The following is a 27,927-nucleotide window of genomic DNA, read 5'->3' on the forward strand; positions in this document are numbered from 1 at the left end:
CTTCCTTCCCTTCCTGATGCAGGATGATAGAAAGCGGAGAGGCAGGGCCCGGATGCACGGTCGGAGAGGCGTGGAGCAAGGTACCATTTGGGAGGGAGGCTGATCTGGGCTGGGCTGGGCTGGCATGTGGGCGCTAGAGACCTTCCAGGTATCTTGGAAATCTGACTCCCATCAGCCCCAACCAGCACTGCCCAATAGTGAGGGAGGATGGGAGTCAGCAACATCTGCAGCTGTGGTTCTCAAAGTGGTTGGTACCACTCCTTGTCCTAGGATGCGGGTGGCTCTGTGGTCTAAACCACTGAGCTTTTGGGTTTGTCAATCAGAAGGTCGGCGGTTCGAATCCCCGCGACGGGGTGAGCTCCTGTTGCTCGGTCCCAGCTCCTGCCAACCTAGCAGTTCAAAAGCACGTCAAAGTGCAAGTAGATAAAGGTAAACAATGTTTTCATACGCTGCTCTGGTGTCAGTGTTCTGTTGCGCCAGAAGCGGCTTAGTCATGCTGGCCACATGACCTGGACAAACTGTCTGCGGAGCAGACAAACGCTGGCTCCCTCGGCCTGTAAAGCAAGATGAGCACTGCAACCCCAGAGTCGTTTGCGACTGGACTTAACTGTCAGGGGTCCCTTTACCTTTACCACCCCTTGTAGGGGGACTGAGAGTACCTAGAAGGGCAGTAAGAAGCAAGGAGGCAGCAGTGGGGTGCTGGAGTTGGGCCCCTCCCGGCACATTTCTTCCTTGCGTACGATGGACCAGGCTAGAGACTAATGTTTCCCAAACCTGGGTCTCCAGCTCTTGTTGGACTGCAGCTCCCATCATCCCTGACCACAGGTCCTGCTAGCGAGGGGTGATGGGAGTTGTAGTCCAGAAATAGTCGGAGACCCAAGTTTAGGAAACCCTGGCCCAGAGAGAAACACCTTCCTCGCCTCTTCTTTAAGGCTTTATTGCTCTTAACGCTTTCAAAGCTATTTCCTTTGGTCACGTTTGTATGTATTTACGACTCTGAGTTGTCACTAATCACAATTATCGGGAATAGCTATTGGTTTTCTTAGTAGTTACCGCACGTCTGTGGTAGGTGAAGGGTTGTGCATGTTTGGGAAGCCACTCATGTATAAAGATTACATGCTGTCAATTTCCTTCACCCTTGCATCTTCATTTGTGGGAGTGCTGAATTTTACTGTGTTGTTATCTTCCCTAGCTGGTCATGCAAACCACTATTCTGCACAATGCCTTTTATAGGGCAGAGTAGTGGGCATTGTGGGTGGAATCAAGGGGGCAGAGGTTCAAAAACATTTGGAAACCACTGACCTGGAGGCTGACAGGCTCCCCAGCCTTGTGCAAGCAGATGGATACTAAGAGTCTGGGACAACCTGTATTGCAGCTTCAGATTGCAGAATGCTCTTTCATTCCACCACCAAATAATTCACTGGACACCATAACTTCAGTAACACACTATATTGCACAGCCTTCTCCCTTTTGTTAGCTCTCCACAAGCAAGGATTTTGGCCCCATCCTGTTCTACACATTTAAAGCAGTATCATGCCACATTCAACAGCCATGGCTCCCCACAAAGAATCCTGGGAGTTGTAGTTTGTTGAGGATGCTGGGAGTTGTTGAGAGAGCCCCATTCCCCTCATAGAGCTACAACTGGTTGTTAAACCACTCTGAGAAATTGTAGCTCTGTGAGGGGAATGGGGAGAGGTCTTCCAATGACTCTCATCACCCTGAATAAATTGTAATTCCCAGAAGCCTTTGAGGAAAGCCACGACTGTTTAAAGTGGTATAATACTGCTTTAAATGGATAGTTCAAATGGAACCTCCCCCAACCAAGGAACATTTTGGGTACCATATTTATTGGGGAGTAGGGATTAAGGAGAAATTTGATTCAGTTCACATTTGAAGGCAAGCTTGCCTAATTTGCAATCTCCAAAGCAAATGTGCCAGGCGAAATACAGCCATCCTTCAAAATCTGTGCTTCTCTGAATTTTGCAATGCAGTTCTCCAGGCAGGTAATGTGTGCAAAAAGGCATATATTTGGGTAATTGTTGTATGTGGCAGCATACATTCATTAAATTCACATACAAACTTTCTGTACATCCCCTGCACGGACGACACTGCGACACACATCCAGTGGAGCTGTGTGCACGCTTAGCAGAGTTCTGCAAATAGCCAGATGATGAAGGAATGTAGCATCACACATTTCTTTTTTTACAGCAAATTAAAACAACAAAACATGGCTGGGGTGACCAGCGTCTCTCACACACGTCTTCTCTGTCAGAGAGCAGAGAACAAAGAGCAAAACCCAAAAGCACACAGAACGGAAGTTCTCTAGTCTGAGTTCCGTTCCTACACTTACAGTGTTATGGAATATAAACAGAGGATCACATGATCCTGCCAGGAGAGAATGAAATACTAACACAAACATCCATTGTAATAGGGAAATTTGCTTTGTAAAAGTATGTATATTGGGCAAAATTGCACAGAAAAATGGGCACAGCAGGAGCAATTCACACAAAAACGCTGATGACTTTCATGAATGTACCACCTCAGTGAGTTCCTATGTCTAGCTCTAAACAGAGTGTTTTGGGTAGTGATACTTTGGTTTTTCTAATAACAGACAGTGGTGGGTGGTTTAGATTTAAGGCAGCCTGATCCTATCTCTTTGCCGCCTCAGAAGTTTGTCCCAACTGGGTTGTAGCTTTCCTCGCTTAATTATTCTGTGGCCTGATCTTATTCAATGATACAAGGTGTTAAGGGCGTGGCGGTTTTCTTCTTGCATCTATATTGGTTTCAGTGTGTTGCTGTCACAATAAAGCAAAAACGTTAAAAAGGTGGCCAGTCATATCATAGAATCATCGTTGGAAGGGACCCTGAGGGTCATCTAGTCCAACCCCCTGCAATGCAGGTATCTTACCCACAACTGTCCCTGGGTGGGCTCAAACCATCAACCTTCTGGTTAACAGCCAGATGCACTGACCCACTGACTGGGCCTTCTTACTGCTCCAGTACTAAAAAATTGCTGATGAACCCATCAGTTTAAAAATTAGGGTTGATTAATATCTGGGTGATTAATCACTTAGCTTAATTCACTCAAGCCAGGCCCTACCTGCCTTACACTGGACACCATATATGACATTGCGTGTGGGGTAGGCAAAGACTTGCTTGGACCATGGTGGGAGATTGCAAAGTCCTCTGCCCAGTGTTCTTGTAAGCATCAACCATCAACTGGATCCCTGAGGCTTGCAATAGAGCTGTGCATGGCAGCCCCAACGAGCAGCACAATGCTGTGCAATTAAATAACATGCCTTACTCCCGCACTGCCAAGGGTTCGACTAGATGAGCCTTGGTGGTCCCTTCCAACTCTATAGTTCTATGATACCCACCTGTCAAGCTGGACCCATGGGGGATGGAGGTTTAATTGTTGTTGTTGTTGTTTAAATGTGCGCTGCCCCTTTGGTGAAAGTGTCAGCGAAACTGTTTGGGGTAGCTGCCACCTAGCAGCCACCGTTCTGGCCTGCTCTCCTTCCCTACAAGGAGTGCTGCAGATGTCCTGCCATGACCCCTAGGCATTATGGAAGGGTGATGTTGGATACCATGAGGCAGCTCCTGTGAAGGGCCCAAGATGATGGGAGTGTGTGTCAGGGGGTGTTACTTGGATGGTTTTACAAAAGGATTAGACAAAGTAATGGAAGACCTGCGGGTGTGGAGGACTCCCTGGTCTTGAACAGGGTAACTGTGCCCCTGAAGGACCAGGTGCGCATCCTGGGAGTCCTTTTGGACTCACAGCTGTCCATGGAGGCGCAGGTTAATTCTGTGTCCTGGGCGGCTGTCTACCAGCTCCATCTGGTACGTAGGCTGAGACCCTACCTGGCCACAGACTGTCTCGCCAGAGTGGTGCACGCTCTGGTTATCTCCTGCTTGGACTACTGCAATGAGCTCTACGTGGGGCTACCTTTGAAGGTGACCTGGAAACTTCAATTAATCCAGAATGCGGCAGCTAGACTGGCATAGCTGTCAACTTTTCCCTTTTCTTGCGAGGAATCCTATTCGGAATAAGGGAATTTTCCTTTAAGAAAGGGAAACATTGACAGCTATGTAGACTGGCGACTGGGAGTGGCCACTGGGACCACATAACACCGATCCTGAAAGACCTACATTGGCTCCCAGTACGTTCCCGGGCACAATTCAAAGTGTTGGTGCTGACCTTTAAAGCCCTAAACGGCCTCGGTCCAGTATATCTGAAGGAGCGTCTCCACCCCTTTTGTTCAACCCAGACACTGAGGTCCAGCTCCGAGGGCCTTCTGGCCGTTCCCTCCCTGCGAGAAGTGAGGTTACAGGGAACCAGACAGAAGGCCTTCTTGGTAGTGGCACCTGCCCTGTGGAACGCCCTCCCATCAGATGTCAAAGAAATAAACAACTATCTGACTTTTAGAAGACATCGGAAGGCCTGTTCGGGGAAGTTTTTAATGTGTGACATTTTAATGTATTTTTAATCTTTGTTGGTAGCCACCCAGAGTGGCTGGGGAAACCCAGTCAGATGGGTGGGGTACAAATAATAAATTACTATTACTATTACTATTACTATTACTATTACTATTATTCCTCTGCCACACACTGCCAGAGCCACCGGCCAGTCCCTGACATTGCTGCACTCAGGCCCTGATTTCAGGCTTCCCAGAGGCAACTGTGAGAACATTATGCTGGACTAGATGGGCCATGGGCCTGATCCAGCAGGGTTGTTTTTATGGGGTGCAGTGCAAACACAGCAGCAAGGAGCATGCTGACCCCCACCCCACCGCTGCATCACCCATCTCCCTCCCGGGAATAAGTACCTGCCAGGAAGCTACTGGTGCTGTTCTGCCCTACCTGGTGAGCCACTTCCGCGTCCATTTAGAATTAACTATAGTTTGTCTTTGCCCCCAATCCTCATGGTTTAGGGAAACCAGCCAGGATCCTAGAGAGTGGCTTGAAGCTGGTTTGATTCTGAGCCAGAATTAAGACCAGCGATGCTTGAATGGACATTTTGTAAGCAAATTGACCTTATTCTCACTTCCTGGACTACTTCACAGGTCAAAATACAATCCCCTTCTCCGAATGTTGCCGTATATGCAGCTGAAAAACATACTAAAATGTGTGTTTTAGATTAAAAAACATGCTCGTCTCTTAGGTAAAAATGTGTGAAGAAAAATTTGGAATTCCGTGCTTAAAAAATAATAATCAAACAAATTGCAGAATGGAGGGGAAATGTTCTACAAGCGTGCTTGGATCACAGGGCAGCAAGCTCATTGTATATTAATTGCACAATACATCAAAATAAAGGAAAAGCTCCCTTCCTAAAGTGCTGTACGCCACATCCTGGATCCAAAGCCTAGCAGCAAATAGCTCTGTGGTTTTCTTTGCAACGTATTATTTTAGGATAATTTCAAAAATAAATAAATAAAAGACCTGAGAAAACTGAACGGACTTGCCCTAAAGTTTAGGCATGTGGATCCCAGCAAGGGACCTGACTTGCACACATCCTTGGTTTGTGTGTGTGTGTGTGTGTGTGTGTGTGTTTGGCAACCTCTCAGATGAAAGTGTGACCTAATTGTTAAGTGTGCATTGCAATTACTTCAAAGGAAACTGGGATGGGTCACTGCCTCCTTTTACAGAGTTTGGAGGCCCTCAGTCACCTGCTGCAAGTCAACCCAAAGGAATCCTGACAGCGCAGACTAAGTGAGCCCAGGAGAAGATTTGACACCCGTCTCCAGATCATCAGTTGACAGACTCTGCCTGCCTTGGAGCCTGCAACAAGCCTCTTCAGCAGCCGCTCTTCACAGAAGCCCAGCTTCATTTTTTTGCAATGCCAGGGAACAAGGATTTTCGATCCCTCGTCTTCTGCGTGATGCTAAGTAAGGCTACATTTCTTTCTTTCTTTCTTTCTTTCTTTCTTTCTTTCTTTCTTTCTTTCTTTCTTTCTTCATGCATTTGATTTCTGTGTTGTAAAAGCGACAAAGAAGAGGTGAGCACAAACTAAAGGGCAATAGCCCATGAGAGAACCCAATATTTTATATGGTTGTACGATGAAGAAAAGAGTGTCTCCTTTGATGAGAGGCAGTGTGGTGTAGTGGCTGGGGTGTCAGTGGCTAGAGGGAGTCCCGGGTCTAACTCCCCGTTCTAGTGGCCCAGCCTAACCTACCTCACAGGAGAATCTTTAAGCAGAGAGGGGAGGAAATATTTTTTTTTAAGCACAATTTAGTATACACGTGTGCAGTCATTATTTTTTTTTTTTGCAATGCCATTATTTTTAATTGAAAGGATTGTATTCAATTTATTCTGTTTTATCATCATAATAAAAATGCAGGGAAGCAGATTTAAATAAATTTAAATAAATAAATAAATAAATAAATAAATAAATAAATAAAAGCAGAGAAAAGCAGCAATACTAATCATTAAAAGCCTTGGAGAAGAAAAAGAGCCAAAGGACATCTGTAATGTGGTCATCTAGAGTAGCCTGGCAACCACATCCTGGGACAGCGGTGCCACCACTGAAAAGTAGGGCAGTTCATAAAAAAACTTTTTTTAAAAAAATGCCTGCTCCAAAGGTCTTATCTCACTACACTAGGGATTACATAGCTATATCTGAAATTTCATGCATATCAGTTAATATCTTGACCCTGCTCCACTGAACTGAAATTTCAGCCTTCACAACGTAGGAAAACGGCCAAGTAAACAGCTATTTTCATGGAGGAGTGTCAAGATATTAACTGATATGCATGAAACTTCAGATATAGCTATATAATCCCTAGTGTAGTAAGATAAGACCTTTGGAGCAGGCATTTTAAAAAAAAGAAGGTCACCATTCAGCTAACTAATAATGGCTGTGCCAACAATAGGGGGAAAGGTTGCTCTTGAAAAAGTGTGGAGCTTTGCACAGATAAAAAGCCCCCTGCCTGCAAGCTAAATTTTAATATCAATTCAGTTTATAAAAATAAATCGTGGTCCTTTCCAACTCTACATTTTTATGATTCTATGACTTTGGGGGACTTAAGAAAAGAGAGGAAGCAATGCGGTCATGAATGCCCCAGCCTCGTTTTATGTGGCTCCTGAGGCTGCCCCATTCTTCCATCCTGCCAGAGTTTCTCCCTTCTTGTTCATTTCCTCCTTATTTATGTACCTGGTTTTTGCAAGCATGTCCCCCTCTTGCCGCGCGAAAGTGTTTGAACGGGCAGCGTTTTATTTGATGATAAGTTGTACCTAAGTTCTACTCAGAGTAGACCTGTTGAAAGTAATGAACCTGTTAGTTGTGCTCATTAACTTCAGTGGGTTTACTCTCAGTAGGACCAGCACTGGCGACAACCTAATAGCAATGTAACATTATTATTATTATTATTATTATTATTATTATTATTATTAATTAATTGTTGTTGTTATGTTCCTCCGGGTTGTATGGCTTGTGGATGGGAAAAAATCCCAACCAGCTGTCTGAAAACAAACTGGTAGACTGGTTCTATATACCAAACTGGTTCTATATTGTTTGTGTGTGCTATGGTCAGAAGGGACTTACTTTGTTTTCCAAAACAGCAGCTGTGTTGTAATAAACTATTCTTATTATTACTATTATTATTAACTTTATATTCTACCCTACCCCCCAAAAGGAGCCCTGCTGGGTGGGTGTATCCATGATTTCCCTGTTTGAAAGCAAACCCAATGAGACTTCCTGCTGAGCAGATCTGCATAAGACTGGGAACTCTCCTTCTGAGATTGTCTTCCTTCAGTTTTCATCATGGCATTCCAGATTAGTTGAACAAGAACATCTGTCCCTGGCTCTGCCCATTATTGGCTTTGCTCTCCCCATCCTCAGTTTCCCTGCAAAATGCCCCGCACCCCAATTTGCCTCCTCTTCTAAGCAAAGGGAATTGTATATCCTCTAATGTTTCTTGCAGCTGGGTACTGAGCAGTAAGTGGTTTAAGTCATGGAAAAAATGTGAGTTTCTTGAGGAAGGAAAGCAGAAGAAAGAAGTGTTTGGGGAAGATTGCTAAGGATGCTGCCTGCTTGAGATTGACCCCAATTTCGCACCCCTTAATTTGGGCAAACAAGTGGAAGGTGTCCACGACTTGCTGCTAATTATAATAGTGTTGCACGCCACCCCAATCTCAAAGCGGTGCGAGATTTCAGGGCTTCCAGGCGCTTACTGAGGGTTCATGTTTCTTTTGGAATGACGCACAGCAGAGACTGTGGTGTCTTTATGATATATGGTTTATTTACACATATAGATAACCTGAGCCTACAATGGAGGGTTTCACAGCATTAACACCTCAAAAGGGTCTTGTTTCTCCCATAGCCGCAACCTTGGATTCAAACAAGGGCAGTGGCGTAGCGTGAGAGGTGCAGGGGGGGCCGGCCGCACCGGGCGCAACATCTGGGGGTTAGGGTTAGGGGGCGCAAATCCACAGGTTAGGGGGCGCAAATCCATGGGTTAGGGGGCGCAAATTACTTGCCTTGCCCCGGGTGCTGATAACCCACGCTACGCCACTGAACAAGGGGGTCCCCCCCATTAGCTGTCTCACACTGAGCCCCTTAATCCCTCTTAATGACTCTTCACCAGGAGGCTATCTTATCTAGTCCAAGATTTAGAAGCCTTGATTAAGTTCTATCACTTTCTGGATCCAGGGATTAGAGGGGTTTGGCACCCAGTTTAACGCTCCTAACTCATAATACTACCCCCTCCCCAAGAACATCTGGTCCTAGATGTACAAACAGCAAAGTACAGCTTCCCTGCGGAAAAATAACAGGCAAGTTAGCAAAGGCATTAGAACACACGTCATCCAAAACTAATAATAATAAACAATTACACTTTTAATCCAACATCAGGAGAGTAACAGTTGATTTCTTTCATGCAAGTTCCAGTCCATCAGGATCTCTTAAGACCTCCCTCTTTCCCCTTGGTGTACACTCCCAGTCAGTTGTGCATCCCAAAGCAGCTTACTCAGTCTCCCACATTTGCCAGCCCCCAAATAATGGGTTTCCAACATGTTTAAGTCAAGATGCAAGCCTTAGTACTAGATTTTCATTACCCTTGCTCATCCTTTTCCTGGTGCTACTACAATTCCTAAAAATCATTAAATAGTTTCCAGCATGCAAAAATAACAGGATTTTAAAAATAATAACAATAAATGCTAAAATTTTCAGGAAGGATCCATGCAGCGAATAAGCAGTCCCAATACAGCAACCCCACCTCCACACCATGCAGTTGCCTAAATTACTCTTTTCCTTGGGATTTCACAAAGGTCCCAGTAGATCAACAGCTACTTTGAGGCTCAAATCACAGCATCAGTTTTTTAGGAGCCCTTCACTTTCACTTTGGCTCACCTCAGGCTGTGGATCAGGGGCTCCCGACTCACACTCGAGTCCCAAAACAGTCTCTGTAGCTGCAAGCAGGGCTTCAAGACCCAATTGTAGGAGCACATCTGCTTCCTCACAGGCACACTTCCTCTTGCTGCCCCTGGGCCCATCCACTTCATCCCCTGCCCCAAACTGCAAATCCAAGTCCTGGCACAAGTCCTTTTACTCAGGATCAGATGGCTCAGTCCACCCAAAATGGCAGCCAGGAATCCCGCCACCTCTGCTTACTTCCAGCATCTCTTAAATGCTTCATGGGCCCAAACAAAGGAAAATAACCCTCACAGTGACTCTTGCCCCCCAAACCCATGGGACCCTGCATGACTCTGGCTGCCCTGACTACTTAAGGGCTGCACCCAATATAGGGACTGGTTCCCACCCCACAATGCCATATTGGGGCACCCAAGGGCCAAAATCATTGAGGGGTTTATCTCTCCCAATTCAGCAGGAGCCAGCTGCATGCACATAGGCCTCGAGCTTTTCCTCCACCAAAGAAACACCATCATTTCCTCAGGTGCTGGCTGCTCCTCCTGCACGTTCACACACACCTCCAATTCCTCCTGCGCCCCTTTCCCCACAGCATGCTCCCAAGGAATGGAGAAATCAAGCAGCAGCAGCTCCTCAGCTCCAGCCTGCTCACCTTTCTCTGAGGCACCATCTTCCCCCGTGCCTTCAGCTACTGACTGCATCTGTTTGCTGCCCAAATCCTTCAGCTGCCCACCCACACTCTGGAAACTCCACTTCTGACACCACAGTATTGCACACCACCCCAAACTCTGAGTGGTGTGAGATTCCAGGGGCTCCAGGCACTTATCCAGGGTTCATGTTTTCCACAGAGGGGACTGTGGTGTCTTTGGGATATACGGTTTATTTATGCATGTGTGCAACCTACGGTGGAGGGGTTCACAGCATTAATACCCCAAAAGGGTCTTGTTTCTCCCATGGCTACAGAAATCAAACATTGGTCTCAATTGTTGCTTTGACTCTCTCTCCAGCTTGCTGCTTTACCTCTAGGTCACATCACTCCTACCTCTGCTCCAAACTCTGGGTTTTTCCATTGAGGGAGGGCCCCCCACCCATTTGCCATCTCCCACTGAGCCCCTGAATTCCCCTTAATGGCTCATCGCCCAGGCGATCGCCTCAGCAGGAGGCTAGCCTGGCTATTCCAAGCCTTAGAAATCTGTATTAAATTCTAACACTTGCTAGATTAGGGGGGTCTGGCACCCATCTTAAAACCCAAACTCTTAACAATAGTTAGAAGCAAAGGCTCCTGGTGCAGAACGGAGTCTGAGTCATAAGGGGCAGAGAAAGTGCAGTGCCATTTCCCCCTCATCCTTGCAGAGATCTCACTGATCTCTACCAGCAAAGGAGTTTCAAAATGGCTGCAATATTACCCACTGGCGGGATGTGCTGTAGCCACTGACGCCACCAGCTCAGTGACCTTTGCTGTTGCTTCCTCATACAGTGGTGCCCCGCAAGACGAATGCCTCGCAAGACGAAAAACTCGCTAGACGAAAGAGTTTTCCGTCTTTTGAGGTGCTTCGCAAGACGAATTTCCCTATGGGCTTGCTTCACAAGACGAAACGTCTTGCGAGTTCTTGCGAGTTTTTTCCCTTCCCCCCCTTTTTCTAAGCCGCTAATAGCCGCTAAGCCGCTAAACCGCTAATAGCGCTAATCCGCTAAGCCGCTAATAGCCGTGCTTCGCAAGACGAAAAAACCGCAAGACAAAGAGACTCGCGGAACGGATTAATTTCGTCTTGCGAGGCACCACTGTACTTCAATAGGAACGGAGGAAGCTACATCCTACTGAGTCAGTCCACGCTAGGCCACCCACTCCAGTATTCTCCACACTGATGGGCAGGGGCGTGTCCAGGATTTCTCTCCCCGGCCCAACCTGCCACGGATTCACCTTCTGCATTCAAAGCAGATGCTCTGCCACAGAACTATGTCAATGCAAACACAGGGAGATGGGTGGGGATGGTGGACCGGCCAGAGGGTGACTGAGCAAAACAGTGGCCAAGCAGGTGGTCTGGTTGAGGAATACCAGTCTGCTGCTCTTTGTGAAGAGGCAAGAGATTCAACCCGTCTAATGGGAGGGCCGGCCCAGCCCACAAGGCTAGCCCTCTGCATGGATTTCGCTCCCACCAGCTGTATGTGAGGGCCACAAACATGGAGAGGTTTAAAAGAGGATTGGACAAATTCATGGGAGATCAGGCTATCAGACTCCACAATGCCTGTGTTCTGCCTTCACTGTCGGAGGCGATATACCCTCTGAATACTAGAAGTTGGGAGCTGTATGTGGGGAGAGGGCTGTTGCAGTTATTATGCCCCACTTGTGGGCTTCTCAGAGGCTTCTCATTGGCCACTGTGGCCAACAGGATGCTAGATTAGATCGGCCTTTTGGCCTAATCTAGCAGGGCTGATCTTGTGTACTTGAACCTCCCTCCCACCAATGGTTTATCATTATAATGATCATTTTAGGTGTTGACAATGCTTTTGAGTGGAGCTCCTCATGCAGAGCTCCAATTCCTAAACTGGTTTCCCATTTGGGGAAATGCACAAGCTTACGCCCTTTTCTTTACTCAATTCCTCAATCTACGGGAACCGTGATTTCCTGGAGACAAGGGCGAGAAAATCAGGGTTGTTCCAAGTAAACAAGGACTGTTGGAGGGTATCCCATAATTTTAATTAGATAGAGTTGGGGAACAGGTTTCTGAATGTTTCTAAACTATTATCATACCCGTTTATTATCTTAATCCTAGACAATGATCTCAGTTTTCACAGCAGGTATGACTAAGCACAACAAGCACCAGAGACTCGCTGTGTTTTCAACGAAAGGGTAGGAAATAATCCTAATATCAGGTTAGGGCCATACTGGACTGACAAGGACTGTTCCACAGCCATTGAAATTGCCTGTTTTGTTTCAGCTATGTTTTGAGCAGTGATTATGATTATGATTATTGTTTTGTATGTGGGGAAGAGAATCAGAGCAACCACTGCTTTGTTTCCCTTCAGAATGCCCTTTTCTGAGGTGCTTGTTGAACTTTGGATAATTCAAAATGGTTGCCACTTACTGGGTTACCACAGTGGGCAGCAGATGATCAATATATAAATTTCCTGAGGAGGAATATTGTTACTGTAGCAGCTGTGTTGACTGCCTCTCTAAAGAAAGGGCAGCAACTGAAGGAAGCTTGCTAATAAATTAAATCCCAGTGCGCCATTCTATGCAACCTCATTTTTAAACCTGAATGAGGAGAAAGATTATGACTCCCAGTTTGGATAGCATTCTCCGTATGGCGCAGCTGTCAAAAAGGAACCAAGAAGAGCAAAGGGGCTTACTGTGTCGTGCGAACTAGGGCAAGGTGGCTTAGGGAAATCGAAAAACACAATAAAAGCAGCCATGCATTAAAAGGAAGAAACAGCAGTAAAAGCCAGCAGTAAAACAGTTTAAAAGCAGCTGCATTGAGAAGCATAATAAAACATCATAATAATCAGTGTGGAAAAGCAAAGTAAAAAATAATTATGGTAGGCAAGTAATAAAAATCCAGTCTCTAAAATAGGGGGTGGGAAACTTGTTGTTTGGACTAAAGCGCTCATCATCCCTGACCCCAGTAAATGTGTTTTAGACCAGCTGAGGTTTCTGAGGGCTGCCCTTGACGTTCCAAGGGTAGCCCCACAGATTGCTGTTTGTACTTTGTGGTATTTTAATTGTATGCTGCTTTGGTGAGGTTTCCCCCCCCCTGCCCCCCGGCCGCCCCACTTTAAAGGTGGCACAAGCATATTTTAAAATTTTATTTACAATTTAATTTAATATATTATTAATTGCAGCCCACTGTAAGCCACCTTGAGGATCATTCAGTTGAAAAGCAGAATATAGATCAAATATAAATAGATATAGCAGAAGGCAGGTCCATCAGATATCCTGCTGCTAAGTCGTGCATGGCTTGGAATATCCTAAGGGGTACTTTGAATTGGACTGAGGAAACAAAGAGGGAGTCAGTGGTGCAGTTCAGAACATAAGGAACTTTGCTGCTGTTGTGGTGTGGGTGGTTCCTAAATTTATTACCCACTGTTCACCAGCAGAGTCCCAAGGCAAGTTAAAACTCTTTAAAACCATATGTTGAAAACTTGTCGGCATCCATCTTGTCTCTGGAGACAATGGAAGGCTGTGCCTTCGGGGGCAATGTCAAAGCGTTGGTGAGTTACACCTTTATGGACTGATACGGGAGAAACATGTTTTATTGCAGGTGGAGCAGATGAAAGTTAAAACCAATTACAGTCACGGGACATTAATATTATTAATAGAAGAGCACTGCTGGATCAGGCCAAAGACCCACCCAAGTCCAGCATCCTGTTCTCACAGTGGCCAGCTAGTTGCTTCTGGGGGAAAACCCCAAGCATGACATGAGCAATACAGCTCTCTTCCATCTTATGGTTTCCAGCAACTGGTTCTCAGATGTATATAGGCGTCTGTCCCCCCCACTTAGGCGGGGGTTAAGTTCCAGGCCCCCGCACTCCTAAGCGAAAATCGCGTAAGTGGAACACACCCTCTAAAAAGCCTCTAAACACCCGTTTCCCCCTGCTCTCCAGCTCTTTTTCCTGCTTGCTCTCCACACTGTTTTCTCTTCAACTAGAGCTGAAGCTCTGGGGTTGGCTGGTGTAAACAAAGCCCCACTTCACCTCCGGTCTCTTTGGGGCATCCTTTGCCCTCAACGGCATCCTCTTTGGGCTGCAGGGAGGGTCTCCTGGTGAGCCATGGGGGCTCTCCAGCTCTCTCCCACCATCTCCTGGTTTGAATCTCTTTATTTATATCCCGGAGCCGTGCATATACACAGACGTGCGTAAGTTTATCGCTCATAAGTGTGGGAATGTCTGTATTGCCTCTGAAGGAGGGTAGTAGCCTTATTCTCTGTGATCCGTCTAATGGAGCAGGTGGTTGCTGAACAACTCCAGGCATGCCTGGAGGATGCGGACCATTTGGATCCCTTCCCATTGGGATTCAGACCTCATCATAGGACTGAAACTGCCTTGGTCACACTGGTTGATGATCTCTGGTGGGCTAGGGACAAAAGTGAGAGCTGTTTCCTGGTTCTGCTGGATCTCTCAGTAGCCTTTGACACCACCAACCATAACATCCTTCCGTCTAGAGGAGCTGGGAGCTGGGGGCACTGTTATACAGTGGTTCTGCTCCTTCCTCCTTGGCCGTGTTCAGAAAGTGGTGGTGGGGGATGAGTGTTCAGACACCTGGGCCCTCACTTGTGGGGTGCCTCAGGGTTCTGTCCTCTCCCCCATGCTTTTTAACATCTACATGAAGCCGCTGGGAGAGATCATCAGGGGGTTTTGGCTGGGTGTCCATCAATATGAACCAGTAAAGGTCCTGTGTGAGTGCCTGGAGGCTGTTGGAGGATGGATGGCAGCTAATGGATTGAGGTTGAATCCTGACAAGACAGAAGTACTGTTCTTGGGGGACAGGGGGCGGGCTGGTGTGGAGGACTCCCTGGTCCTGAATGGGGTAACTGTGCCCCTGAAGGACCAGGTGTGCAGCCTGGGAGTCATTTTGGACTCACAGCTGTCCATGGAGGCACAGGTCAGTTCTGTATCCAGGGCAGCTGTCTACCAGCTCCATCTGGTACGCCAGCTGAGACCCTACCTGCCTGAGGACTGTCTTGCCAGAGTGGTGCATGCTCTAGTTATCTCCCGCTTGGACTACTGCAATGCACTCTATGTGGGGCTACCTTTGAAGGTGACCAGGAAACTACAACTAATCCAGAATGTGGCAGCTAGACTGGTGACTGGGAGCGGCTGCCGGGACCATATAACACCAGTTCTGAAAGACCTACGTTGGCTCCCAGTATGTTTCTGAGCACAATTCAAAGTGTTGGTGCTGACCTTTAAAGCCATAAACGGCCTCGGCCCAGTATACCTGAAGGAGCATCTCCACTCCCATCATTCTGCCCAGACACTGAGGTCCAACGCCGAAGGCCTTCTGGCAGTTTTTTCACTGTGAGAAGCAGAGCTACAGGGAACCAGGCAGAGGGCCTTCTTGGTAGTGGCGCCTGCCTTGTGGAACGCCCTCCCATCAGATGTCAAAGAGATAAACAACTATCTGACTTTTAGAAGACATCTGAAGGCAGCCCTGTTTAGGGAAGTTTTTAATGTGTGACATTTTAATGTATTTTTAATCTTTGTTGGAAACCGCCCAGAGTGGCTGGGGAAACCCAGCCAGATGGGCGGGGTAAAAAATTATTATTATTATTATTATTATTATTATTATTATTATTATTATCCTCTTGTAAAGTTGTTCAAACTAGTGGCCATCATCACTGCCTCTTTCTGTAGTGTTTCACTGGCATACACTTTGGTAAAAAGCTGCAACCAGTGGCGTAGCGTGGGTTGTCAGCACCCAGGGCAAGGCAAGTAATTTGCGCCCCCTAACCCGTGGATTTGCGCCCCCTAAACCTAACCCCCAGATGTTGCGCCCGGTGCGGCTGCCCCCCCCTGCACCCCCCACGCTACGCCACTGGCTGCAACCATATGTGCAGCTGCCTTGATCCAGCAGGGCTTTTGTGTTCTTAATAGCCATCTTCAAATGTCTGTTGTGTGGATAATGCAGCATTCTGCTGCTTCAGAGAGGTCGCAGACTGGTGGGTTCAAATCACAAGGAAATGGATTTTGACAAACGTTGGGAAGAACTTCCCAACAATACCTTCAGCAGTGGAACAGAGTCTTGCTCAGAGGTTGGTGGGTCTTCATTACAGGTACTTTAGCACAGACTGGACGGCCTGTCAGGAATTCTCTGGTAGTGGATTTCCGCTGCGTGCGTATGAAAGGCACCACACTTTGCAAAACCTTTTCTAGTAGAAAAAAACCTGGATTCTGTCGGGAGAATATTATCTGGGATACAGCAAGGTCTCACTAGACACAGGAGGGCAATAAAAAGCCTAATGAATAGAGACACCTTCCAAGAAACAGGGACCCCTTCTTTAACTATGTTAATGAACAAAAATTAAAATCTTCTTACACCAGCTGCTCAATATTCCCAGCTTATGTTAGGTAGTATGTTTGAATGTTGAATGTGTAAGTGTTATGTCTAGAAACAGTGGATAAAACAAACACTATTAGTTGTACTGTACTGCTGGATAAGTGTTTAATGGTTATTGTATTTGCTTAAAAACCAATAAAAAATTGGTTTGTTTTTTTAATTTAAAAACGACCTGGTTTAATGTGCTATGTGGCTCTTTGTTTTTAGTTTCCTGTTTTGCTGTGAGGATCAAGGAAAAGGGGCAGGATGTCATCTACCTTCCCAAAGGGGAGTCGGTCAAGCTGGGGTGCCCATTTGCATCAGACCCAGAAGACGACACTCCGGACAATGGCTGGGACATTGAATGGAAGCAAGTGAAGCCAGGTCCACACCCCCAGGATTACCCGGTGAGTTTGTGGTTTTCAAACCCTGTGTCCCCGTCTCCCTGGCAGAGATGGGCATCTAGTGATTGCTGAGACTGCTGGTAGGGTGATCGTGGGTTCTGCTTCAGCGAGGACAGCCCTCTTATTTGAAGGCATCTGCTACTTCAGGGGTCACCAACTTTTTTGGGGGGGCCTCTCGGCACACTTAGAATCCCCATTCCAAGTGTCTGGGGCAACTCAGTCAGATGGGCGGAGTATAATAATAATAATTATTATAATTATTATTTTGAGGAAGTGTCGTGGGCGTCAGTCACAAAATGGCTGACTGAGCAGGAAGAGCACTGTGGATTTTTGAGGGGATATTTATTCAGCCTTTTCATGGGTGCCATGTTGGAGTCTCCTGCTCTTCTTGAAGAGTTGCGTGGCCCAAGCCCAGCATAAACATAAAAAAGGGAGAACAGGGGCGCTGAAAATGCTTATTGACAGTGAGCATCTGGCCGACAGACTGAGCAGGCAAACCATTCACCTGGTCACAGTCTTCTCCACTGGTGTGAGATGGATTGTGTTTCTGTTTACAGTTTAGTAATTTAGTTGCATCTATAAATCGCTGGGTTTCAGTCTCCCAGCTCGAGAAAGAGAGGAACGCCTTAGCGCTGAGATCCCTGCATTGCTAGGAGAGCACTGCAGGCCGAGCCAACATGGCAAGTCAGAAGTAAACCCCACAGAGTTCCATGAGTCCTGCTCCCAAGAAATATGCCCACAAGCAGAACCTGAGTCTGGTTTGGTTGTCTCCAAAGAGCTGTGTTTTCTGCGATCCTGTCACCACGCAGGGAGTAGAAGAGAGCCTCAGCCCCCAGTGAAATAACAATAATACTAAATAATTAAGCAAAATCCTGTGTCCCTAAGGAATTGTTCCCTCCCACCTGCACAAAATATGCAAATAATGGGCATTTGCATGACTTACTTTAGTTTGCCATTTTTACTAATTTGAATACAATGAAGGGAATGCGTACTGAAGAATAACTATGGATGATTACCAGAGAAGCTGAAGGAAGTCCAAAATGTTTTTATTTGTTAAAATTTGGATAAAATTGTATAATTTTGTTGGAAAATTAATAAAAATTTATTTTAAAAAAAAGATTCTGGTTGAGCTAGGCTAGGTCAGCTGCTAAAACTATTACTCAGCACACTCCTCTAGCTTCAGAGATTTCTGTGGGCATTGCTGATGTCAAAACATAACTTTTCCGTCAAAAGGACTAGCATCATAAAATGCACAAAGCTCCACTCTCCTCTGTCCAATGTGTTTTCCATCAACTTCTCCTTGTCTGATTCCTCCCAAGCTCCTGGGTTACCACGATAACCGTGTCATCTACCCTGGACCTCCTGATCTCCAGCAGAGGGTGGGTTTCATCTCTCCAGATCCCAGCCTGTATGATGCCTCCATGCAACTGCGTGATGTGCAGATCACTGACTCAGCCACATACGAGTGCAAGGTGAAGAAGACCACAGAAGCCAGTCACAAAGTGACCATCACTGTGCAAGGTGGACCTCATCTCTTGTTCCATTCTTGGGGTGATGGTGGTGTTGCTTAACAGGAGGGGTTAAGACTGTAGCCTTAAGCATGTTTCAGAGGGCAGGTCCTCATCTTTTAATGCAGGGGTGGGAAAAGGCTTGAGGGCGACATTCCTTCCAGGACAGCCTTTCAAGGGCCACTACCAGTGGTGTGGGGGGCCAGAGGCAATAGTGGGTGGAGCAATGAATGCAATTTTTATCTAGCTTCCAAACACACACCTCTCTCTCCTCAGTCCAGGCAGGCATTGGGTTGTATCCAATGCTAGTCCTGCTCAGAGCAGACCCACTGAAATCAACAGACCCAAGTTGAATGCAAGCATAGTTCAGTTGGCTGCATCATGGTGCTGATAACACCAAGATTTCAGGTTCGATCCCCATATGTGACAGTTTCGTGTTGGGTCCCTTCCAACTCTACAATTCTACGATTCTATTATTCTAAGTGGGTCATGTTTATTAATTTCAATGGGTCTATTCTGAGTAGGACTAGCAGGGGATGCAACCCTAAATCAGAGTTCAAGAACACATTCCTGCTCTGCAAAAGCCCTTGGTGTGCAAAGTAGGGCCAGGGAGGGAGAAAGCTGAGAGTGAGCTAGCAAAGCCTGAAAGGCCACAGTCGGCTCCTGGACTTGAGGTTCCCCTTCTTTGAATGAATAGGTAGCATCCAACCAGGTGTGGAGTGCAAATTATATGCAGGAGGCATGGGGAGAGAGAAGTGACTAGAAAGGGTAGTACCCACAGCACTCATCAAAAAATCCATATATGCCCACTGTTACGGAAAAATTGGGGGGGTTGATTTTTCTGCCCAACTTCCCAAGGGTCTGAGTCCCCTAAGTCCATGATCGGTCAGAGATGAATGGATGGAGGCAGGATGCAGGGGAAGCAAGGCAGATCTTTATTTTTCTGTTGCAACAGAGTTACCTCACCTCCTTGTAAGGAGGTAAGAGAGGAGGTAAAGGTGCAGGAACCTTTAAAGACCTTTGAAATTGCCCAACCCCTTAGCCAAAGACCACCCTAAAAGCATCATACATACATCACAAGAGGTGGTCTACAACATAAATCCTGTCTGCCAGGATACCTAATAATGGTCACTGATGGCATTTCCTGGGTAGGCTGACCATTCCATTGAGATTTTAAATACTTTAGTTCCTGAATCTCTTATTTACAAACTTACACCTATTGACAGTTTGCTCAGTTTAACAGAAACTTGGATTTGCGGAAAGTGGGTAAACCCCCTAGATTCCAGGCAGTTTTGTTGACGGGATTTGCAAGCGAAAAGACAATTGGAAAGCTTTCCCCCATTTCCTTCCTTTTACTGCAGAGGAATATTTGAGGTCATTTCAGGAGAGTCAAAATAGCTTTTGGGGATTGTTCTGTTTGCCAGAATGTGAGGTTTTTCCTCAAGGAATATTTCCTAATATTTTAAAGAGAGATGGGTTTCCATGGAATGTATTTTGTCTACTATGTGTTTGCACATGACGCTCGCTGATCTAGAAAGGTTGGTAGCTCCCTGCCATAGTAGGAAACTGACGTCTTCTCTCTGCCAATCTAGAAAGACCCCTACTCCCGCAATGCTCGATAATCGGTGAGATAGCCTATGGGGCGGATGTCACGCTGCGCTGCTTCACTTCCACGGGCTCACCGCCCCTCACCTACCAGTGGTCCATGACGCACGGACATCAATTCAGGGACTGGATGCCCCCCGGAGGATCAATGGGTGAGTGACGACAACAGTGGGGCCAGGGGGAGGAAAACTATAGGGGAGGCATGTCCAAAGTTCGTTTCAGGGGCCTAATTCAGCCCGCCAGTCAGCTTAATCTGGCCCCTGTGGGAGTTTATTCCCTGGGGTAAAATTCTAAAAAAACCCTCAACAAACAACTTCAATCCTAAAAGAAGCTCAATAATTTCAATCCTAAAAAAAGGTCAACAACTTTGGGCGGCCCCCACGGCCTTTCACTTCATCAAATCTGGCCCTCTTTGAAAAGAGGATCAGGCTCTCTGGACTTTCTCAGAAGCATTCCAATTAACCAGCCCTTCACACTCTCGTTTCTGCTAAGCAGGCTCTGTCCCTGGAGACCTCCACATCAGGGATTTGTGCGAAGACCACGTGGGTACCTACCAGTGCAGTGTGCGGAATAACGTTGGCGTGGCCTATTGCTCCGTGGACATCTACTTTGGCGGAGGTAAGCGAGGGCGTGGTTTGTCACTAGGGCAACTTATCCAGACAAAACTGGCACAGGTATGTGGGAGAGTGAATGGGGGGCATTTTTGTTCAGCACTACTTTCCCTGTTTTTTTGGGGGGGTGTCCATTTGAAAACAGGCCTGCATGCACCCCACATCCCACCAGCTTCATAGCTGCTCAAACATGTTGTTTTATTACATTTTTATTGCAATTTATTAAATTTTATTACATGTTTTGTTTTTAAAGTTGGGCTTTTGGGGTGTTTGTTTTAATGAACATTTATGTAAACCATTTTGAGGGGTGTTTGTTTGTTTGTTTAGCAGTATATAAATCCTGCTAAATAACTAATAAACATGAAAGGGGTCCTAGGAGAAGCGGCAGATATTTTATTTACTTTTGTAGAAAATTTATTCATGGGAATGTTAGGTGATGATGAGATAGCCTCCCATAGGGGCTGTCCAAAATATCACAAGATCTCTTTTGAGATCTCAGAGGGCCCCACTGTTAAGTTGTGGGCGAACATATCAGACGACACAGCGATTCTTCCAAAGCAGCTCTTTATTGTAAGCTGGAACAGAACTAACTGAGGAGCTCAGTCAGCCTGCTTATATAGAGCTCCAGAACAATGTAACTGTTGCCATTTTCTAAAACTATCCAATCACTGAACGTCACTTTTCAATCCTTCATTTGCATAACTATCTGCAGTATCCCCCTGCTGGCCCAGGGTGAGAACTTCAGTACATAACACCCACAATATCTTGTAGGAGCCCCACAGAGTTCTTTGCGCAACCTTCCCATAGCCAGGTAAGCAAGGCAGAGAGCTTATAGCCTCTTTCTGCAGCAACAAAACTTGGGAAGGTCATGCAAGATCTTGTAGGGTCTTCACGAGATCTCGGATAGCACCTTCCAACTGTTTCCTCTCCCCTTTGCTCTTCATTCATTCATTTCCCCACCACCACACAAAACTGTAATATCGCAAGTAAATCAGGCTTAAATAGTGCATCTACTGTAATACAGTGGTACCTTGGTTCTCGAACTTAATCCATTCCAGAAGTCGGTTCGATTCCCGAAACTGCTCGAAAACTAAGGCGCGGCTTCCGATTGGCCGCAGAGGCTTCCTGCACTCAAGCAGAAGCCGCGTCTGACGTTCGGCTTCCAAAAAAACTTTCGCAGACTGGAGCACTTGCTTCTGGGTTTGCGGGGTTCGGAAGCAGATCTGTTCAGCAACTAAGCCATTCAAGAACCAAGGTACCACTGTACTAGGGAGCGAGGGAAAAAGTCACTGAAGAGCCCTTTCATTGCAGGTTACCAAAGAGGTTTGATCATCGCGGGATCCATCATCATCCCCCTCCTGGCCCTGGCCCTAATCATTGGGGGGATCATATGGTGCTGTTCATGCTGCTGCGGGAAAAACTGGTGTAGCGGTTGCCCAGGTTGCTACTGTGGGAAGGATTATTGCTGGGACTGCTGCTGTTCCGGCTGCACTCAGGAGCCGAAGCAGGAATACCAGGAGACCAAAGCCAGCGAGATCTGGTGAGTATTGTAGCCCAAGGCAGGGGCGAGACTAGGCTTTATTTCACCTGGGTCAAAGACCCCATTTGGCAACCCCCCCCCATGCACATTTGCATACATACACACAGGCTGAGAGCCTCAAGGGCGCCTCCCAGAGGCTTCTCCCGGGGCAAAAAACCGGGCTAGCTCCCCCCACCCGCCCCCGTAGTTACAGCTCTGGAAACTCCAGAGAATTGCAGACATCACAGGATCGCTGTGATTTGGTTCATGAATTGTTTTGGGAAGTGCAAAGTGGGCCAGTTCACTCTTTAAAAGCAAACAGAATCAAATTTCGTCTCCATTCTCACATCTCAAAAGGAAGGGTTGGAATAAGTGGGGGCGTCAGAGAAGAATTACACACTATAATTTCTAAAAGCAAGCCAGGGGAGTAGAAGAAAAGGGGGAGGGACTTCCAAGGTTAATCAGAGCAAAAGAATGAATAAGAAACACACACACAAAAAAAAAAACCGAGCAGCAAATTCAGGAGTAAACAAATGAATTTTATGAGTAATTGTTAATGGGCTGCTCTGAGCATGGGAAGAGCAGGCTATGAGTTCCTAAATCAACTGTAATGGTTTTGTGCTCCTCCCTTCTCCAAGCAGTTAGAGGAAATAATTAAGAGGCTCAATTTCCTTGTGCAGAGAAAGAAATGGGACTTGTAATGGCTTCATAATGCATGGATATTACAGATTATTCACAAATATACAGGTCCAGTAGGCAGGTCCCTTCCCAGGACAGGCAGTGCTGGTATTCAAAGCAACACCAGCCCCTAGGACTCATATTCAGGGTAGCAAAACAGTAGTTAACTTAGTTAACTTATGGAACTCCCTGCCACAAGATGTGGTTTGCAGAAGTGTGTGTTGGAGGCAAGGAGCAGAGCCTCAGTGGTAGAGCATCTGTTCTGCATGCAGAAGGTGCCTGCTCAATCCCCAGCATCTATAGGTAAGGCTGGGGATGTCCCTTGCCTGAAACCCCAGACAGCTGCTGCCAATCAGTGTAGACAATATTGCGCTAGATGGGCCAATGGTCTTGTTCAGTATATATTTATTAATACAATATTTAATGCTATTGATTTCACAACATTGTATATACTGCCTGATTGTAAGAAGCACATTACAAAAAGAGCAAAATATTCAAATTACTGCAAAGAAACAGGCATTTAAATATATTTTATGAAATTTCCAGAAATTTCACATAAGCCTTTCCATTCATAATTATTTTTCCTTTTGTTTTATCGGGTTCCCATCCCATTTTCTGTGGTGTTTTTTATTCTGCCCCTTTGCTGCACTCTGTTGTCGCTCTTGTATACCAGAACCTTAATTACAATGACCTCCAATTCTTTCTGTTGCTCATGGTTCAAATCCTTCTCGCGAACTCATCATGTTACAATATTTCTTTAAGTCATCCGAAAAAGGCTTCCATTCTTCCATAAGACAGCCGTTGTTAAGTTCTCTTATTTTTAGCTGTTAAATTTGCTGATTCAGCATAGTCCATCACTTTACTGTGAGGCAAGCGTTTAAAACATTCAGAAGGAAGAACTGAGATAAACAATAAGCTAAAACAGGGGTAGGTAACCTAAGGCCCAATCGCCTTCTCAATCCGGCCCACAGACAGCCTGGGAAGCAGCGTGTTTTTACAAGAGTAGAATGTGTGCTTTTATTTAAAATGCATCTCTGGGTTATTTGTGGGGCATAGGAATTCATTAATCTCCCCCCCCCCCCCGCGCGCCAAATATAGTCCAGCCCACCACATGGTCTGAGGGATGGTGGACTGGCCCACGGCTGAAAAAGGTTGCTGACCCCTCAGGTAAAACCAGATTCTTTAAAGCAGCCTCCTTTGTGCCCACACTCATGAAATGGAACATTGCTGGCTGATTGGAACACTTGTCAGGATGAAAGCCCCTGTGCTGCAACATTTTGTTGCAGGAGACACACGTTTCACCTAACCCTGAGCTGATTTGTGGTTCCCCCCTGCCTCCCCCCCCCAATCCTGTTTCTTGCAGTGTGGATGCCGATGCTCCTCCAAGCAGACCGTGCAGCCAGGCGTTCAGTCGCGCAAGCAGCCTCCATTCCCTGCTTGGCGGCTACCAGACGCGCACTGGCCAGTACACGCAGTGCCGCAAGTACGCCTCCCCCATCGTTCAGGTGAAGATGACGTCTCCCCCCGACAGCGACGTGAGCGTCGTCCTGGCCCCCGAAATCCCGTCTCCCCCCAGCTCGGAGCAAGGAGATGTTTCTGAGCACTACTACCCTGCTAAAGGGAAAGATGCTTATCCCGCAGCAATCGACTCCGTTCCTGGATACGCCAAGGGGGAGAACTACAAAGGCTGCAGTCCGAGGCATCAGATCTACGCCGAGCCGCAGAAGTTCTCCACGCCCGCCTCGGATCCCGGCTGCATCCGCTGGCAGGATGGAAACACCAGGCCCTACAAGGGCACCGTAGTCATGATGCGATCTGCAAGCAAAGAAGGGCTCTTGATATGAGGCAAATGCCGGGCGGAGGGGAGGGGGGTGGGACAGGGAATGTTGACGCACCACTGGTGCTGGGGATAGATATTGCCGACTTCTCATTCAGAGCTGGAGATCAAACTCATCAGCCGGCCTCCCATCTTCATGTATGTCTACAAGTACCAGCCGCTGTTGGGATCTGTCTGTGTGCCGCCGTCCCATGTGGTGAATCACAGAACTGCAGGTCGTGGGGTTCCCCATCAAGAACCTTCTGGTACTGCTCTGATTCTGCCCACCCAGGCTAACTGTTGGATCCTTCAGGGCAGGAAGGAGTGCAAAGATGCTTCCTGTCCCAGCTGAGCCTTGAACAATGAGGACCTCCTGAGCATCCTTGGCTATTCTTTGGTCTTGACGTCTGACCTCCTCCTCCATTCCCTGATTTGACCTTTGGCCCTGACCTCTGGCTTTCTCCTTGACCCCCATCTCCTGATTCAACCTTTGGTCCTCACCCCTGGTTTGCTCCTTGACCTCGTCTCCTGATTTGACCTTTGTCCTTGACGTTTGGCTTGCTCCTTGACCCCGTCTCTTCATTTCCCCTTCTTTGGTCTTGATTACTGGCTTGTCCTATGACTTCTGGTTCCTGGCTCACCTTAGACACTTGCCTACAGCCCAGCCCTGACAATGTATGGACTTCCACTCTGGCTGAATAGGAATGGGAAGGAGTAGGGGCTCCCCATGAGAATAAACCTTCTCTGTTAGAGTGAGAGGGAGGCCAATGCACTTTTTTTAAAAGCCTTCAAAGTTTGCCCCTCTGCCTCAGCCCCATTATTGGCACCATTGGAATTATCCTAATATATTGGCCTCCTTTCCATAGGAAGGTATGCATCCTGAAGTTCAACCAAAAAGGGTGACCATTGTCACCTTCCCCTCCCTTAGACCCAACCCCAAACCAAATTTGGGAGCAGGGAAGGCCGTGGCAGAGGGTTCCCCAGAGCTCCACCAGAGCGTTTTCTCTTGGAGGGTCTTTTTCCTGTTGGAAACAATGCAAATATCCCCCTTTTCTTGCTGGGGGTGATGGGAATGTGAATGGCAGAGGTAGAGAATCTCTGACCCACGAGGCCATTTCCTCCCCCCACAAACTACACCCACATACCCACTCCCGACATCACTTTGAAATCTGTCTGCAAGCATTTTTTATTGAAGTCCCCTGTGAAGGGATTTCAAAGCGATGTCTCTTGGTGCCCATCAGCTGATAAGTGCTGAAAGGTCTCACTTTCTGAAGTCCAGTTCCAGGTTGTTTTTATCCAGTGCAAATGGACTCCAAAGGTGAGCCTTTTTCAAGTTGTCAGCTGACATCATCATTATTTCAGGTGATTGGCAGGTGGCCAGCCCTTCCTAACTGTCAAAGTTGGCCCGCAAGGGTAGGGGAAGGAAGGATCTGGCCTGTGGGCCACATCTGGTACTCTTTCCCTGATCTGGTGTCTCTGCTACTGATACTAGTCTCCTCCTTACCCCAAACTAAGTCTCTGGACCTCTGGGGCAAGGGCAGGTTGGAGGCAACCCTGCTTGCCTGACTTCCAGTAGCAAGTCTTCAAATGAGGGAGCTCGCTTTTGCAAGCAACCCTAATTTAAGCGCTCAAAACATTATTCGTTGTAAGTATTATGACAAGACGGTGTATAAGGAATGCTTTCATCCAGCAAAAGCGCCATACAAATGCTGAGTATTATTAGAGTTAGGCTTGTTATTTTAGCAGCTTTTTTTGGTTTTGTTTTTGTTTTTATGAATGAATGCTTCTCAGAAAACAAGAGCACAATATGAAACAATAACAGTATTAGTTAAACTACAGAATGGCATTTGTAACAGTCCTGTTTTCTTAAGCGCACTTTCTACGGCAGTGGAATACAAACTCTTCTAATAGCCTGATCCTTTTGCATATTTACTCAAAAGCAAGTCCCACTCAATTCAGTGGAGCTCGCTTTTGGGTTAATGTTCATAGAACAGTATCCCAGCTGTGCATATGCCATTCTAAATCGGGGCAAGAAATCAATTTTTCAGGCTAAGGGCCACATTTCCTCCCAGACAACCTTCCGAGGGCCGTGTGACTGTGGTGGGTGAAGCCAGAGGCAACTGTGGGGGTTTGGGAGGGGGCAGGGACAAATGTAAAACAGTAGGCTCCTTTTTGCACACACACTAAGCTCACTCACTTCTCCATCCATGCAAGTAAGAGGTATTATCAGGGTTCAAAGTCACATTCCGCCCTGGCAAAATCATGGTGTGACCTGGGGAGAGTTTTGAGGGCTAGGCAGAGAGGCCTTGAGGGCCACATCTGACCTCTGGGTCTGTGGTTCCCCATCCCTTCTTTTCTAAAGGATGGAGGTGGTTTCGTACGCAGAAATAGAGAGGGTCAATTACAGCAGCAGAAAAATAAAATAAATAGCTCCACAGCTAAATGTTGCTCTTAAATTTACTGCTGCAGCTGTCTTTTTTTGTCTTTGAAATTCCATTCACCAGGAACGGGTGACCTTCATCCATAGGTCCACTTGTAGTCCTCAGTCTAATTTTATGTGACCATCAGTCTAATTTCAAAAGTCCTATGCAAGGAATAGCTTGAGACTTCTGGTAAGGAACAATGTGCCCCTCCCCTGACTGCCTGGGGAGGAAAGAGGAAGAGAAAGAGGAAGAGAAGGGGGTGTCAGAGGGAGAGGAAAAAATGGGGAGGGGAGAAAGGAGTTGACCCTGCCCACTGTTGGCTTTGGCTGCACCCACAGGAAAAAACGGCCCCATCAAATTACTCGTACGGGAATGCGGTTCTTGACAAAAAAGTGTTGTCCTCTCTTGCCATGCAAGGATTCCAAAGAGATCACACCCTCTCATTCGCAAGACAGAGCACATGAACAAATGTTTCTGTTTGTAAATTGTCATGTTTGAAAACCATTTTGCCATTTTAAAATGCTTTTGAGAATGAATGTTCTTTTTTTATTTTAAGAAGCCCTTTTCAGTTCAAGATGCAGGATTTTTGTAACTGTATACTTGAGTATCATCATTATCCTTCTGTGTGTATGTGTGTGTGTGTTTTTAAAAATGTGTATATGGTTAGTTCCCTTCAATTAAATGTAATAAGGATTGTTAATTGCTTCTGAGGTATTTCCCTGAAGGAGGGCTGTATAGCCTAAAAAATGCACTAGGCTCTTGAATATTTTTGTGGTTCAATAAATCATCTGCCTTTAATTATCACATAGTAGCCATGTTGTTGTATTGCGCCGAAACCAAGGCTTCATTGATGCAGGAGTTTACTGTGGATTTGCTGTTACCTAAGCATGCAAGTATTTAAGAGCAAGTGCATGGTGTCACTTCATCAAAATCACAGAACTGTAGAGTTGGAAAGGACCCCCAAAA

At 46.5% G+C, this 27,927-nt stretch overlaps 2 protein-coding genes across 4 annotated transcripts in view; one reads left to right on the plus strand and one right to left on the minus strand.

Moving 5' to 3' along the window:
* Window positions 1-27,766, plus strand: LOC307205330 (V-set and immunoglobulin domain-containing protein 8-like). Of its 3 annotated transcripts, XM_079957582.1 has the most exons (8): window positions 1-80; window positions 5,646-5,885; window positions 16,626-16,804; window positions 18,121-18,322; window positions 19,902-20,066; window positions 20,410-20,532; window positions 21,837-22,065; window positions 24,086-27,766. In XM_079957582.1, the coding sequence occupies exons 2-8, from the start codon at window positions 5,837-5,839 to the stop codon at window positions 24,564-24,566; spliced, it is 1,428 nt and encodes a 475-aa protein (XP_079813708.1). In that variant the 5' UTR covers window positions 1-80; window positions 5,646-5,836; the 3' UTR covers window positions 24,567-27,766. The 3 variants fall into 3 exon arrangements, with proteins under 3 accessions (XP_079813708.1, XP_079813707.1, XP_079813709.1); XM_079957581.1 differs by lacking the exons at window positions 1-80; window positions 5,646-5,885 and adding an exon at window positions 11,156-11,526; XM_079957583.1 differs by lacking the exons at window positions 1-80; window positions 5,646-5,885 and adding an exon at window positions 11,541-12,163.
* LOC307205312 (NACHT, LRR and PYD domains-containing protein 12-like) overlaps window positions 21,247-27,927 on the minus strand; it is a 49,587-nt gene continuing 42,906 nt past the window's right edge. Inside the window, exon 11 of the mRNA XM_079957530.1 lies at window positions 21,247-21,271. The gene's annotated coding sequence lies outside the window, so the exon portion shown is untranslated. The remainder of the gene's footprint in view (window positions 21,272-27,927) is intronic.

The sequence above is a fragment of the Podarcis cretensis genome (genome assembly GCF_951804945.1).
Source record: "Podarcis cretensis genome assembly, chromosome: 16".
In the NCBI taxonomy this organism is placed as follows: Eukaryota; Metazoa; Chordata; class Lepidosauria; order Squamata; family Lacertidae; genus Podarcis; species Podarcis cretensis.